At 39.5% G+C, this 15655-nt stretch overlaps 1 protein-coding gene across 2 annotated transcripts; it reads left to right on the forward strand.

Annotated features, from left to right (window-relative positions):
- The first annotated feature begins 7692 nt into the window (after positions 1-7692).
- Positions 7693-13526, forward strand: sypl2b (synaptophysin-like 2b). 2 transcript variants are annotated; one of them, XM_033628906.2, is made up of 6 exons: positions 7693-7871; positions 8022-8099; positions 8739-8857; positions 9015-9177; positions 10161-10349; positions 10447-13526. In XM_033628906.2, the coding sequence occupies exons 1-6, from the start codon at positions 7854-7856 to the stop codon at positions 10567-10569; spliced, it is 690 nt and encodes a 229-aa protein (XP_033484797.1). In that variant the 5' UTR covers positions 7693-7853; the 3' UTR covers positions 10570-13526. The 2 variants fall into 2 exon arrangements, with proteins under 2 accessions (XP_033484797.1, XP_033484796.1); XM_033628905.2 differs by having other exon boundaries at positions 7698-7871; positions 8979-9177.
- Positions 13527-15655: the final 2129 nt, after the last annotated feature.

A 15655-nucleotide genomic window follows, 5' to 3' on the forward strand; every position in this document is an offset into this window, starting at 1 on the left:
TAATGCTCTATGCCGAGAGAAACCGCTGTGATTGGCTGGTGCGTCCACCTGTTCGCTGCTCTGATTGGTCAAATTCTGAAAAAGGACGGTACCAAACGGAGTTAGGTTGCGCAATACTATCATGTAAGTCCAACCAGCCAGAACTTAAACTTTAAAAAAAAAAAAAGCTTAAAATGGCATTTTCAGCCACTTTTGGTTTTATTTGCGGTGGGGAATAATGTTTACTTAAATAAAGGTAACATTCAAAGCTGACAATGACTGTACACACACAGTAATAGCGGTAGAATTAATGATTTAGTGCTGCTTTATAATTAATTGTCTCAGCCCCATGAGTCCACACACAAGGCTCTGTCAGTCACAAAATAAGAAATAGGTAAAGTTAAAAAAAAATTTTTTTTTTAAAAATATATGTTTAGTTTTTGTGTTCCCAATTTATTTTTTCTGAGTCCAAAATGATAAACATGTTAACTTATTTCAGTATTTCCCTCACCACATGATAGTATTAGTTTAATTTAGTTTATTTTATACATAAAGACACAATTAACAAGTGAATGTCATGGGGAGACATTTTACATTTTAGACATTTTGCTTTGAATTCAAAGGCGTGTTTACAGTATAGCCTTTGTTTATAGGTGCGATAACTGTGTCTGATTCTATGACATTTCAGATTAATTCCTTCAATATGTACAAAATTAAATTCTACAGTAACACATGTATCGTGCCATGTTTTAAATGAGACTGTCATATCTACACACTCGTGCCACAGGTTATTTTGTCAGGGATTATACATCTAGGTCTGGTGTGATGTTGGGAGGCTCAAACAACAGATTAAATCACACTGAATCTGAGTAATCTCTCCACCAGTGGAACAGTCCTGCTATATTGTGCACAAGGACTATTTTAAATGCTCTGTTTATGCAAATATATACGAACAATGTTAGGGAAAAAACACGAAATATGATGAAAATTGTTGTAGCACATACAATTTGTAATAAAACTGGTAAGTGACCCCTTTTTAATGGCAGATATTTGGTAATAAATCACTTATTTCAATTTATGTCTCTGCACTTGCGCCTCAACAATTTTGAGATAACTGAGGGGTGAGTATGTGGCTGTGCTCACATCATTATTATCATTATTATTATTATTATTATTAGAACAGGGTCAAAGAGAAAAACAGAGTTAAGATCATATAATCTTAACTCGTGTAAATTAAGTAGAGTGGATGTTTTCATATAGTGTGCTGCATTTTTAAATCATATTTATTCATTTTGCCGGTTGCAACGAGCCACATTGTGTTCTTGATTAAATTTGTGCATGTGATGGGACAGTAGGTCATAACAAACACATGACTGCTAGTCATGTGATGCAGGAGAAAAAAATCCTGTACCCATAGGTGCCATGACCCTGACTGAATAGATTCATACAACAGACCACAAGCTCTAGTCCAAATATAATGACATGCAGTTTTAGGTTTCATTGTACTGTGCCAGGTCATCTTTTCTGTAAGCTTCTAGTTGGACAGTATGGGACTAGTTGCCTAGTCATACCAGCAGCAGGACAGCTGAAACTCTGTCGGTAGAAGACGGAAGGATCAGATGGTCATGCTGAGTATTTGGTTATGCTCATGTTTAGCCTTTGGTGTGGCACAACCTGTCTGACAAGTTTGTGAGCCTGCATCAACAATAAAATGGTGTCATTCCATTGCAGCCAAAAACAAAAAGCTGTTGAACAGGTTTCATTAGTTTCATAAGCTCTGAAACCTTGACCTTAAATCCACAACTTTGCTACACTGAAATGTGCTTGAAATCTGCTGTGTGTTTTTGAGTCTTGCTTGTGTTTTTCTTAATTCCCATATTAACTCAGAAAGCCAAACAATCTGATCTGTGGAGCAGCATTCCTCCACAAAGGGACTGTACAATGGAGCTGCAGCCCCTCCCCCACAGCAGCCCAGTCAACTATTAAAAGGTGGAGAACAAAGCCACTCTTATTCCTTCGAGATGTACTCTGTTAGGATGAGAGCCGTGCCTTTCTACAAGGACCTAGATTTTTCTTTTTGGCTGCACGGTTTGTTGAGAGGAAGTACTTAAATTAAGGGATGGAACCAAGTGTACCTAAGTTTCCCTGTTTATTAAGCCCAAGAACAAGAGTTTCCATTGACCAGAACTGAGGGAATAACATGAGCAGCCAGTGTGTGAATGAGTTCAGCCTACACTGATGGGAGTCATGGGAAACACATGGCTGGTTTTGTATAAAAAGAGGTAGTTCAGTAATGTAGTGTCTATGGAAATAGCAACCTCTAGTGAAAAGCCTTTACCATTACAGTGCATTCACCATGGACTCATTTTACACTCTGCCAACTCCAATGCTTAACATTAATATCATATTTAAAGTTACAGTTTGTTATAAACTCAAACATCATTAAAGTTACACACATTCACCCTGTGTTTGTTTAATTTGACAGAAATTATTTAGTGCCTGAACATTTTCAAGACATTTTGAAATATGGAATTAAAAGGTTCACCTTTTTGGAAGCAGCATGAAGAGTTTTGTTTCATTTCAGCTGTTACCATCAGTGTGTCTTGAGCAAATATATGAGGAGCACCATGACCAGATTAACCTGTTGAGGGGCCCCAGGGTAAAAGATTGTTAACAGGCCCCAGTAGAGCCCAGTGCATTGTGGATGTAACTGGTATGGTTTACTGTACTAATACATCCAGACCCAGAAACCTCTCCTGGCCCCATGTTTGCAGTGTGTCAGTTAATGGTAATTTGATTGAGTCAGCACTGGATGTTATGTTAAACACTGTGTGAACAAAATATTAACTAAAATAACTAAAGTCTCCTCTACACAACAGGGGGACAATAAAAGATAATAATGCAGAACCAGCTTAGATGATTTTGCACCTCGCACAGTATACAGTGACGAGGCAGTCTTCTGTTCCTTAAATATTTAAATAATACAATGTAAGTACTGTATGTGTAGTGTTAATATCTGTATCTGTGTATATTAATGAAATATCTACATTTGATCAATGCAATAATGTAAATTCTGCCACTGCTATATCTTGCTTTCATTTTTTACTGCTTATAATCAATAAGCAATATCAGTACTATTAAACAATATTATGCAATATCTATACTTCCATCGGTTGTTAATGTAAAATTGTATTATATCCTGCTTCTTTTTGTTGCTTCCTTATCATTTTGCTTTGTGTTTTTATACTGTTTGCTTATTGTACCGCTCTTTGTTTTTGTAGTTTACTCACTTTATGTATTTATATACTTGTATATGCTTTATATTTTATTTTTTTTTACTACTTATGCCTTATCTTATCTTATCTTATCTTATCTTATCTTAGGGTGGAAGAGTTATTAAGATATTTTACCTGGGTAAAAGCAGCAATACCACAGCATAAAAATAATTTGTTAAAGCCCTGCATTCAGAATGTTACTTAAGTAAAAGTACAAACATATTAGCATCAAAATATATGTTTTATTACTGGACTATAATTACTGATGCATTAATGTGTAGGCTTACATTTCTTTGATGTTGCAGCTGGTAAAGGTGGAGCTCATTTGCATTACTAAATATATTGCTGGGTAGCTTAATCTATGATAGTGTCATATTTTATTAGTTAATGTATGTTTTGTATTAATAATTTGAATCTGAGCTAACCAGTCACTGATGCTGTCATATAAATGTAGTGGAGTAAAAAGTACAATATTTGACCTCTAATTGCAGTCTAATGAGAGTATAAAGTTGCATGAAGTAGAAATAGGCCTACTCAAGTAAAGTACAAGTACCTCAAAACTGCACCTAAATACAGTATTTGAGTTCCGTAGTTTTAGTAACATACCACTACTGACAATGATGCAATCAGGGGCGATTCTAGGATCAGAGGTTTAGGGGTGCTGAGCACCCAGAGAGCTGCCCAGCCAGGCAAGATAAATTTCACTGTTTTGTACATTTTAAGGCAATGTCATTCCAACATTTGTGAAAGAAAAGAACAACAGCTCCACAACATACACATAAACAGTATGCATGTTTCTGGAGTAAACCAGCCCCCTATAGTGAGTACCAAAAATATGAGGAGTTATAATGTTAATGGGCATCCAGTCAGTTAGCTAGTCAGTAGCACCTTGGCTTTAATATTAACACATGCACATGTGAGGCCAAGGCCAAAACACACCGGCGGCCAACACGCACAAAAAGCGTCGCGCTGCGGGGCGTCAACCGGATTTCTATTGCACGGGAGCTGGGAAGTACAAAATAGCGCTTTTTCAAGGGCGGCGACGCTGGAAAAGTAGGACAATAGCGTGAAGTGCCGCGGCGCGGCACGTCTAGCCGCCGCCGGTGTGGGTTTGTAAATAGAAAATAATGGGGGCGGCTGTTTTGACGCGCGTCGTACGCCGCCGGTTACTTCCCAGCCTAGCGGACTGTAGTCTCACCACCAGACAATCAGAGATCTCCGCCTTTATTTAAACAAAGCGTCTAAAGACTGACTTGTGAGTCTAAGCGGACTGGAGTGTGCAATAGAAATCTGGTTGACGCCCCGCAGCGCGACGCTTTTTGTGTATGTTGGAGGCGGCACCAGGGCGGCACTTGACTCGTGTCAATGACGCCGCCGTCACATGACGTCGCCGGTGTGTTTTGGCCTGACACAACAGCTAGCTTCTCTCATTCCAATTCAAACAGACGACAGTGGTACTGACCACCTGTAACGTTTCCTAGCTAGAAAAAACGTCAGCTAACTCCTACCTAACAACATAAACAGTGACCTACGATTAAATGAAGCAAAAATGAGGACTGGTAATGATAATGTGTTGTATTGAGTGGTAGAAGTTAAGAAATGTGCCACATATCCTGGTTTAAGCCAGGTACTGCATAACCCCCATTTTAGAAGGCAGCGCTTTGCTCAGTGCAGATAGAGCGCTCAGAGACCGGGTCGGGGAAAGGTGGGAGAGATGGGGTGGATCAAACCATTTTTGAGGGGGGGGGGGGGGGGGGCTGTATTTTTGTTGTTAAAATATTACGTTTCAACCAAGTACTGTATGGTTTTGACACTTTTCTAGCTTGTTAAAAAGGGACATACAGTAAAAATAAATAAATAAATAAATAAAAATCTCTCAAATATTAGGGGTGCTGAGATTCAATTTAGGGGTGCTTCAGCACCCCCAAAAATGGGCTATATGAGTGCAGTCCTACTCTGTTGTCATTGTCATACAGGCCTGAAATAACATGCACAAGAAGGACCTATACATGCATAAATGATGAGATGACAGAGCAAGGGCGCTGCCTTGGACAGGCACCCCGAACAGTTGAAGGTTCAGTGCCTTGGTCAAGGGCACCTCGGCAGTGCTCAGGAGGTGAACTGGCACCTTTTCAGCAACCAGTCCACACTCCATATTTGGTCTGTAACCAAGTGACCCTCTGGTTCCCATGCCAAGTCCCTCAGGAACAAGCTAATGCCTCCCCCCATATTCAGTGGTGTGTCCCAACACAACTTGGGGACTTCTAGTCCATACTCGGCACAGATGTTCCTGTACACTATCCCAGCCCCTTGGTTGTGCCTCTCAGTGTACACTGTCCCAGCTTGCATCTTACATCCTGCTACTATGTGCTGGACTGTCTCAGGGGCCTCTTTGCACAGCCTGCAGCAGGGGTCCTGTCTGCTATGGTCGACCCCCGCCTTTGTAAATCTGGTGCTCAGGGCCTGTTCTTGTGCTGCAAGGATCAAGGCCTCTGTACTGTCCTTTCCTAGCCACTCTTAAGATTTCCTGATGTCAGCCACTTCCTCTAACTGCCGATGGTATATTTTATGGAGAGGTCTTTCACAATATTTCCTCTTCCTCCCCATCACCCCCCTGTCTTCTGCTGCCTTAAGCACTCTCTAAGCATTCAATACTTGGCATGACGTTTCTTATGTGTTGCCAAAGCACAATTACAATTTAAGACAGTGAAAATTTGAAAGCAATTAATAACAATATATTATTACAAATGCATAGACATAAACTTTAAAGGAGAAAAAAAAACGTATTAAGCGAAGGAGTAAATAAAAAGACGGAGTGTGATCTGTGATGGGATTAACGTTGTTGTGTTGGTTGTCTCTCAGGCTGCGACATGCACTGACATATCTTGCTGCATCTAAAGTGCTGACACTATTTTCTCCAAGTAGATGTTGCCTTTTAGACTGGTCAGAGAGTGAATCAAAATCTTGGAGTTTACATTTAACAAGCTGATAACAAAAACATCCCAAATGTTACATATATGTTGTCCCAATAAGTCTTAGCTTTTGACACGCCCAGAATGTATGAACATAGTTAGCCGACATCTCTCTGCATGCCCTCCAGCAAACACCAGATGCAGAAGTATCAAATGTACAGGTTACATGAGGTGTTCAAAAGAAGCGTACAATAAGACTCCATCTGAATTCTCTCCATGTATTTGATCTGGTGACCATGTGAGACCCTGAACAGATCTTATTCCAGGTCTCAGTGGGAAGTGGTTCCGGTATTTGTAGCTCATTTTCCCATTTGGATTTAATATAGTGTGAATCAGTCTAATCCATAGTCAAAAATGCACTATACATACTGGAGATGATTTTGCCCATTGCATTATTAATTCGTAGATTCATCAACAACCTTTGATCTGCCTTTGGAGTTTGAATCTTAATAAGGTCATCTTTTTTGTGTAAGAAATGTGTAACTTGTAAATATCTATAGAAATCTGTCTGCGGAAGATTAAATTATTTTTTTATTTGTTCAAAAGACTTCATAGTTTGTCCTAATTGAACAAAAAGATATGCGCTATATTGTAGCAGGAAACCCTGCTCTGTCTCCACCTGTCTCTGGGGACAGAACTGACAAAGCCTGTCTTCTCCAGGCAGCCAGGTCTGCCTGTGTCTGCCAGTCTCTCTCTCTCTCTCTCTCTACATATATATATATATATATATATATATATATATATATATATATATACTATGTCCAGGCTGTGATCACTGAGTCTGTACAAAGTGTCTTTCTCAGTTTCTGATCTGTCACATATACACACACACCGATCAGCCAAAACATTAAAACCACTGGCGGTTGAAGTGAATGATATTGATCATCTTGTTACAGTGCAATGTTCTGCTGGGAAACCTTGGGTGTTGGCATTCATGTGGATGCTACTTGATGCACTCCACTCACCCGACCACCGTTGACCAAGTAAACCCCCTCAGATCGGGATGTGGGGACTTTGGAGGTCAGGTTAACACTTTGAACCTTTGAGCAGTTGTTGTGGTATGGCATGGTGCACTGTCCTGCTGGGGGCCACTGCTACTGGGGGGTGCTGTTGCCATGAGGCGGGGTACCTGGTCTACACTGGTGTTTAGGTGGGTGGAGCATGTCAGGTGGCATCCACACGAATGTCAGAACCCAAGGTTTTCCAGAAGAACATTGCACTGAGACAAGATGGTCAATGTTGATCACTTCATCTGTCAGTGGTTTTAATGTTTTGGCTGATCAGCGTATATCTGCATACACACACACACACAAACATATCCTAGGACTTACACTGTACTGCTACATGTAATGTTAGTTTACAAAATGTGCAGCACAGTCTTCTTAAACACAGACTCAAACATAAAGGCACATCTGAACCCACTGCATCTCTGGGTCCACTCCGTCCTAGCAGCGCCCCTGTCGACGCCTCAGCGTCAGTGATCACGTGCCATCTACTACGATCCGCTGAAGTTGAAGAAAAGTTTGACAAGCCCAAGATCCCCGAGAAACAAGAGAGCTGCCAAACTAAAGACCCAGCAAAGGAGAAACATCATCGATACTATCGGCTCTTTATTTCCGGACACACGATGGAATCCGTCGCCCAGGTAACAGTTCTGACAGGAAGTGTGAAAACGGTTATTAATGGCGCAAACTTTTTCCCCTTTTATGCAAACGCACCTAGTCAGCGTTGTGTGTGGGACGTGTTCAGCAGTGTAACGGCTTCTTTCTCATATTTTATGTGTGTTTCTCATTAGAAAGTCATGTCTTCCGGATTCACTCTTGATTTTGGACCTCTGAAAGAGCCGCTGGCTTTCATACGTGTGCTGGAGTGGGTAAGTTTTTCCAAATCTTAATTATTATTTTTCCCATATGGCCTGTGGCGGGGTTTCTTACTCATGAGCTGTCCACCCCTGAGAACAAAAATACCCTACAAATTGATTTGGTGTTTGTCTTGTGACCCACTGCACGGCCGAGGAAGCTATGACACCCATCCTTTGAGATGCAGCACCGTTTCAAATACGGTATGTAGTTCAGGGGGCAGTAAAGTTTCATCGTGATGTCTATAAACCACAAGCTATATGGCACAAAGTGATAGCTGATGTTTGTAATGTGGCACCTGGAGCTAAAGATGTGTCTTATAACGTAGAAAAAGATTTAAGTTGGTGACTAACTGTTAAGATGCACAACATTTCAAGTCAAATAACAAAACAGTGTGTTGGCTTTCACAAGTAGGAAGAGGTTGCTTTCACTTCTCAGACAAAACATCAGTAAAACTACAAGTCTTAGCTTTTAAATGTAAAGTCATGTTCCTGCTGTGAACTCTGCACATATTCACAGTGAAGGCATCTGGTGATTAAGATGACTTCCTGTCAAAAGTGTTGCACAAAACTAAAGAGAAGTGTGTGTGAAAGTTTGATTAACGCTCAATAAGCCAACCCGTATCCCCTCTTATCTTGTGTCTGTGGCTGCAGGTGTTCTCCATATTTGCCTTTGCTACGACCGGAGGTTACAGCGGCACAACCAGCATCAACGTCCAGTGCCAAGGGAGTACCAACCAAGAAGTACACGCAGAGTTTAACTACCCATTCAGGTGTGTGTGAGCCAACACAAACAGTCTCACACCCCCTTACATTGAGGAACCAGCTCACTCTGAAGTGTGTGTGTGCGCTTTTAGGATTTCCATAACTAAATATATTCTATCTATTACACAGGTTGATGCAGCATCCTTATTACGTTTTTGATTGCAGTACCAATAAAACATCTATGTTCTTCCTGACTGGAGACCACACATCCTCGGCACAGTTTTACGTCTGCATCGGAGTATTGGCCTTCCTCTACAGCACTGCCACACTAGTCTTCTACTTGGGCTACCAGCACGTATACAGAGAATCTAGTCGTGGCCCCACTTTGGTATGTTTGTCTGGATTCTCCAGATTTTGCAGTTTGCAGTTTGTGGTGAAATGCTTGTGCTTAGCCAGGTCCATCTCTCCGTCTATGAATAGCTTGGAGCTTGTATTTGAAGCAGGAAAGTGTTTCCTGTGTTGAGCTGTTGTGTAAATTCAGCAGTGATGGACAGATGAATGCAGTTTTATTAATGTAGTAGTGTTGTCAAAAAGAACGATGTGGCGACACATATGGTTTCTGAATATTTGAAATGGTCTCAACACTCACTTTCTTCAGTTTCAATACAACTTTCTCGCTCTTCCTTCTGTCCAACAGCAAGATGACACACGCACACACTGCTGCAATGTCCCAGTAGCCCCGCCCCCGCTCACTTACTCACTCACAGTGCTGTCTTCTTGTCAGTCGACTCATTCACTGCAGTTGCATGTAGTCTTTTGTGGCATGATTTGTTTATTCACTTCTACTTTATTGCCTCATGAATGTGTGACAGTATGAGAGGCTTTTGAATGCGTGCATGACTGCAAGAAGAATATTGTTTTCATTAATGGAAAAAAGTTGAATTATTGTTATGGTTAACTACAGTCCAGTACAGTAGTAAGTACAATCCAAATCAAGAAAAGAAAAGCATGTTTTATATGTTTCCCCGTGGTATCAAAAACTGTATCAAATATCAATATTTTTCAAGGTACTGTATTGAATTTACAAATTCCAGTATCATGACAACATTACTATGGAGGCAATATTTGTATTTATATTGCTTTGTGTGTTAAATTTTCACCTGATGTGAGCTGCTGGATTTCAGTGAGTCTGCTTCATCCTGGAATCCAACAGGAGGTCAGAGAAAGTGCATCTAACAGAGCTGTGTAAATGAAACAGGGAAGGGTGTGGTCCCCAAGCAACTAAGCAATATATTGCACTCTGTCCAAGAAAGCTGCCTGACCACTGTGGGTGGTTTAATGGTTTTAATCTGATATTTTTTCTTTTCTAAGGACCTGCTGGTGACTGCAGCCTTGGCCTTCATGTGGCTTGCATCATCCTCTGCTTGGGCTAAAGGCTTGTCTGATGTGAAGTGGGCCACCAGTCCTACAACCGTTATTTCTCAGCTTACGTTTTGCATGGCTGTCAACAAGTGCAGCCAAGGTGCCACACCTCACATGGGCCGACTAAACGCCTCTGTGGTAAGTTGGCCATCTGATAAGTCTTTTTCAGACGTGGTCAAACGTGTGCGTACAACGACAGCCTCAGATATTTAACTCGTGTCTTATTCTTCTGCAGATTTTTGGGTTTCTTAACCTCATCCTGTGGGGCGGGAACTGCTGGTTCATTTACAAGGAAACACCTTTCCACAAATCAGCCAATCAGCCTGCAGATGTGGAGGGGGGTGTCAGGCCATCGTAACCACACAGCTTCCTCATTTCACAATTTTCTAACATGTAGCGTTATTAAATGAGTCATTTTGGTACTAATTGTTAAAAAAATAACGCAGATTACAAGATACACATATTCAGAACAGACTGATCCTTTTTTGCTACGTATTAATTTTATATTTAGGATTTGAACTTTTTGTAGTTAAATCAATACAGGAAATTTTTGCAGTCAAATGTTTTTCAAATAGATGGTTGTTTTTCCTGTTTTAAAGGTTCTGTTGTAACTTAAAGAAAATTCTTATCGTTACTGAACCCTCTCTGTGAGGGCATTAAGTAAACTGCAGTCAGCCTCCTGTTACTCACACTTCCATGAGCACAAGACTAACACTGATTGACCATCATCATATTGACGGAAGCCTGTAAGATAATTTCAGTCACACATAGAATAATATCAATATCTGCAATCCTTCCATATTTCATTTGGACGATTGGCTCCATGATACTAAGTGGCTTTTGCAGTTTACATTACCAGCTCATGTTACAAGTAACCATGTAGAATAGCTAACATTAGCTGGCTAACATTAGCTCAGACTGTGGTTAACTCATTGGCTGCTGCTGCATCACTTTTGGCTCGTAGAAACCACTTTGTACCGTTATATCATTTATTGTTGGCTAAATAAGCACCAGTTGTCATATTACATAAGTTGGTATCGTGTATCACGTTAGCTGGGGAGGTAATTTGGCAAGCTAGCCAACCAACAGATCCACCCAGATCGTATTTTGCTAGTAATAATGTTAGCGATCAAGCAAGCTAAGGTAGCCAGCTAGCCGTAAGCCCAAGTAAGCTGCGCTTTATTGATCCGGTGTTAGTTGCTGTGTGTAACTTAGCTGATAAAAGTCATTTGCAAATGGTAGGGTTTCATATAAAACAATTATACCCAGGTATCGAAAACAAAGTGTCCCTTATATCTCAGATGGTACTGAAGATTCAGCCATTACTTTTGGCTAGTAGAAAGCACTTTGTACCATTATATGATTTAATGATGGCTAAATTAGCACCAGTTGTCATAAGACACAAGTCGGTATCATGCATCACGTTAGCTGGGGAGGTAATTTGGTAAGCTAGCCAACCAACAAATCCACTTTTGCTAGTGATAACATTAGCGAGCAAGCAAGCTAAGGTAGCCAGCTAGCTGCCAAAGGGGAACTGCCCATTGGTTCGACAGCCCATTGGTTCGACATCCCATTGTTCCGACCATATTAAACTCATTGTTCCGAAGTCCGTTCCGAAATCATCATGATGCCCTGTGGTTAAGGTCTGGTTAGGTTTAGGCACAAAAACCACTTGGTTAGGGTCAGGAAAAGATCATGGTGTGGGTTAAAATGAAAAAGAAAGTGACAAACACATAAGCCGTGAGCCTGCTCCGCCTCAAGCCGGTCGCGGCGCACCATATGCCCGCCGCAAGCCATTCAGCACCGCGGACAGTCGGACTAATGGGATGTCGAACCAATGGGCTGTCGAACCAATGACATGGACCCCTGCCAAAGTAAGCTGCATTGTATTGATCTAGTGTTGGTTGCTGTGTGTAACCTTAGCTGATAAAAGTCATTGCAAATGGTAGGGTTTCATATAAAACAATTATTGGTAAAAAAGTTACATAGGCCTACAGAACCTTTAACATATTTATACCCAGGTATCAAAAACAAAGTGTCCCTTATATCTCAGATGGTACTGCAGATTCAATCGTTACTTTTGGCTAGTAGAAAGCACTTTGTAACATTATATGATTTAATGATGGCTAAATTAGCATCAGTTGTCATAATACACAAGTCGGTATCATGCATCACGTTAGCTGGGGAGGTAATTTGGCAAGCTAGCCAACCAACAAATCCACTTTTGCTAGTGATAACATTAGTGAGCAAGCAAGCTAAGGTAGCCAGCTAGCTGTAAGCCAAAGTAAGCTGCACAGTATTGATCTAGTGTTGGTTGCTGTGTGTAACCTTAGCTGACAAAGTCATTTGTAAACAGCAGTGTTTCATTAAAAACAATTAATACTTGTAAAAAGTTACATAGGCCTACAGAACCTTTAACATATTTATACCCAGGTATCGAAAACAAAGTGTCCCTTATATCTCAGATGGTACGGCAGATGTGGACTGCAACCTTCCAATTGTCAACAGCCTGTCATTTCAGCCATCAGCTTTATCTTAAAAAACAAAAACAAACAAAAAAAACTCAGGGCTGATAAATATTAAATACTTGAAGTGCATTTATTATTAACGCAAGTCTAGAGAAAATCCTGTTTCTGTCACATCCTAAAACATATAATAGGCATCAATATATGTAGTTACAATGAAGTAATGTTAAAATAGTTGAATCCAGTTGCCATGATGAGATTATTTGTGAAAGGGTGAAAGTAATTTTATTTCATTTTTTTGTGTGTGTTATGTTGCACCTCATCATTTCACTATAGAAGGCTAAATGAAATGTTTTAGCCCAACATCTGAATGGTATGTTGAATGTAGGGGATGTATGTGGAGCACGTTCGCTCTTTATGAATTTTACCTTTTAAAATTATGAGTTATTAGGCAGAATTTCCAATCTTTTTCCTAGATGTTTAGATTTCTAAATAAATAAAATACCCCAGCAAGATACTACAGTATTTCAAAGCCAATGTATTACTAATTGTACAGCCTTAGCTAGTGGTGAGTAAAAATCGACTGATTTCTAGCCTGTAACTAATAAACACTTTTTCTTGCTTTTGCCTGGCTTCTACCTCTATTTTGTTATAAGACGAGCTCTTTTCTTTATTACTGCCATTGTGATGATTTCCCACTTTGATAAAGCCTTGCTTGATTCAGTTACTAGTTTAATCCACCACTGCGTTGATAAAAGTGTCACATGAATGAGACTGAAGTTTCTGTTGCAGTCCAGGAAGATACTGCATGGTCATGAAATGCTGTGCATCATTAAAAGGAAGAACTGGACTTGTTGTGTGTCTGATTTTATGGTTGATGGTTTTACTGCTGATAACACACATACTGAACGTAATGTTTTTATCATACAGGTGAATAAGATCTAACACTTCTCACACACTGAGCATTAGATTTACAACGTGAACTGTAATTAGTCAAAGAGCTGATACTGTTTTATCATTAATTAGGCATTAGACAAGGCCAGGTAACATGCAGTGCAGTTTGACACTCACTAGGTGGCAGACATGCCTCTTCCATCAGGCATCATCATTCACTGAAGACAAAAACATCAAACACACGTGCATGATCCTTCGTGAGAACCTCTTCAGTCCAGTGAAGTGATGAGTTTGAGCACCTTGAACTTTGAGAAACTGTGATGGGTATATTTCACTGATCTTTTAACATCTGATACACTAGTAAGTTAATCAGAAAAAAAATATTATGATTCAGCTCCACAAATTAAATGCAAAAATCCTCAAAGGTTCTCAAAGGTTTGACCACTTTAGGTACAAAAGGGAGCCAGCTTACGATTGAGGGTCAGGTAGAGTGCAGACACTGTGACTTTTTTATGACATACTACTATGTTTTAATAACTTTTTTTCATTGCACACTGTACTATGACCTTTTTATGACATTTTTATGTCATACTAACACTTCAAAACTAGAACACTGTACACTGATATAGCCTACAAATCACTCTTATCATACATTCTAGTTTTACACTTTGTAACACATTTAAAGGTAATAAAGTAGACAGTACAGTGTTTGGCTACAGACTGTATATAGCCTACAGTAAATGTTTGACAATGATTATACCTCCCCACAGCATTCAAGCAACGGCTACTGCTGGGGTAATGCAACGCCACTTGCACAAACCGCATGTTGAACTGCAGTTCATAGTTATTTTGGATGGCAGGGTGTGGTTGCCTCTCTTAGCTTTTTTTATATATATATATATATATATATATATTGGAGGGGACATTTTGAACATACTTGAATATGGGTGCGTGAGGTGTCACCCACTGCATAGGAATCTATCCATATTACATTCATTTTCAATCAGACATGTTTTTAGTATAGTGGTTGTAAAGCATATATGCAATAAAACATTTTGCAAGGAAGCCATCACTCTAAAAAATAGTCCACTGGTTGAGCTTTAAAAAATAAAGATAACAAGTTGCATGTATCTTTTTAAGTAGCTCCAACTCTGGCACTCTGAGTGAGTCTTTTATTATCTGACAAACTCAATTAGTTCAGTACAACCAACATGATTTGCTTTGACCTTGAAAAACCAACTTAATATTTATCCAAAAGTTGTGTTGATATTTAGTGGTCAAGCTATTATATTAAAGATATTCTAACTTATTTATTTTAATTCTATCCAACTCAAACATGTTTTTGATTTTGACCAACTTCTTAAAATAAGTTGTCAACTGACAAAAACACATTACTGAAACAGACATGTTTTTATGCTGAAAGACTTCTTTATTTTAAGCACTATCCACTAAACCCATGAAAATGTTTTTTAGAGTGTACAATTTAACTTCCGTTATGTTGCATGCCCCAGTCTCAGTCTGTTGTAGATCTGAAATGTATTCTGCTAGTTTAGTTTAGTTTAGTTTAGTTTAGTTTAGTTTAGTAGGATCCTCATAGGCTTCTGTGTTGCAGCAGCTATTCTTCCTGGGGTCCACAACAACTTTACAATTGCGACAGTGCACAAAAACAACTCACATATAACACTGAACAAAATAACAGGACTAGACTAAAACACTGACACTGACAAACAAGACAGCCCCTCCTAATACAATAAATAAGATATACTTTTTCATGATTTCATTTGGTACGTAACTGCCAGTTTGGGGCTAAGTTTCGCTCCTGATGATGATTACCTGATGATGCTACATTATTGTAATATTAGACCAAGTATTTACATAATACTATACATTCACATTTGTAGCCTATGTTTACCTACACACACTAAATGTGCATTAGAGGAATAGTTCCCAGGAAAACAATATTTTTTACCATGCATGGAGTTCATTACAGTGTATTAATCATATTATAGGTTACCTTTTCTTGTTAGCTCCTTTGGAAAACATGAAAATATAATTAGCATACTAACAGAAAACAATCATCAGTTA

Source organism: Epinephelus lanceolatus, chromosome 8 (assembly GCF_041903045.1).
Source record: "Epinephelus lanceolatus isolate andai-2023 chromosome 8, ASM4190304v1, whole genome shotgun sequence".
NCBI classification, from domain to species: Eukaryota; Metazoa; Chordata; class Actinopteri; order Perciformes; family Serranidae; genus Epinephelus; species Epinephelus lanceolatus.

Bases quoted from the DNA above. Each gene is read 5' to 3' on its own strand.
- sypl2b (XM_033628905.2), top strand. The intron at 8,100-8,738 runs GTAAGTTTTTCC...CTGTGGCTGCAG, and splicing joins TCATACGTGTGCTGGAGTGG to GTGTTCTCCATATTTGCCTT. The intron at 8,858-8,978 runs GTGTGTGTGAGC...TCTATTACACAG, and splicing joins GAGTTTAACTACCCATTCAG to GTTGATGCAGCATCCTTATT.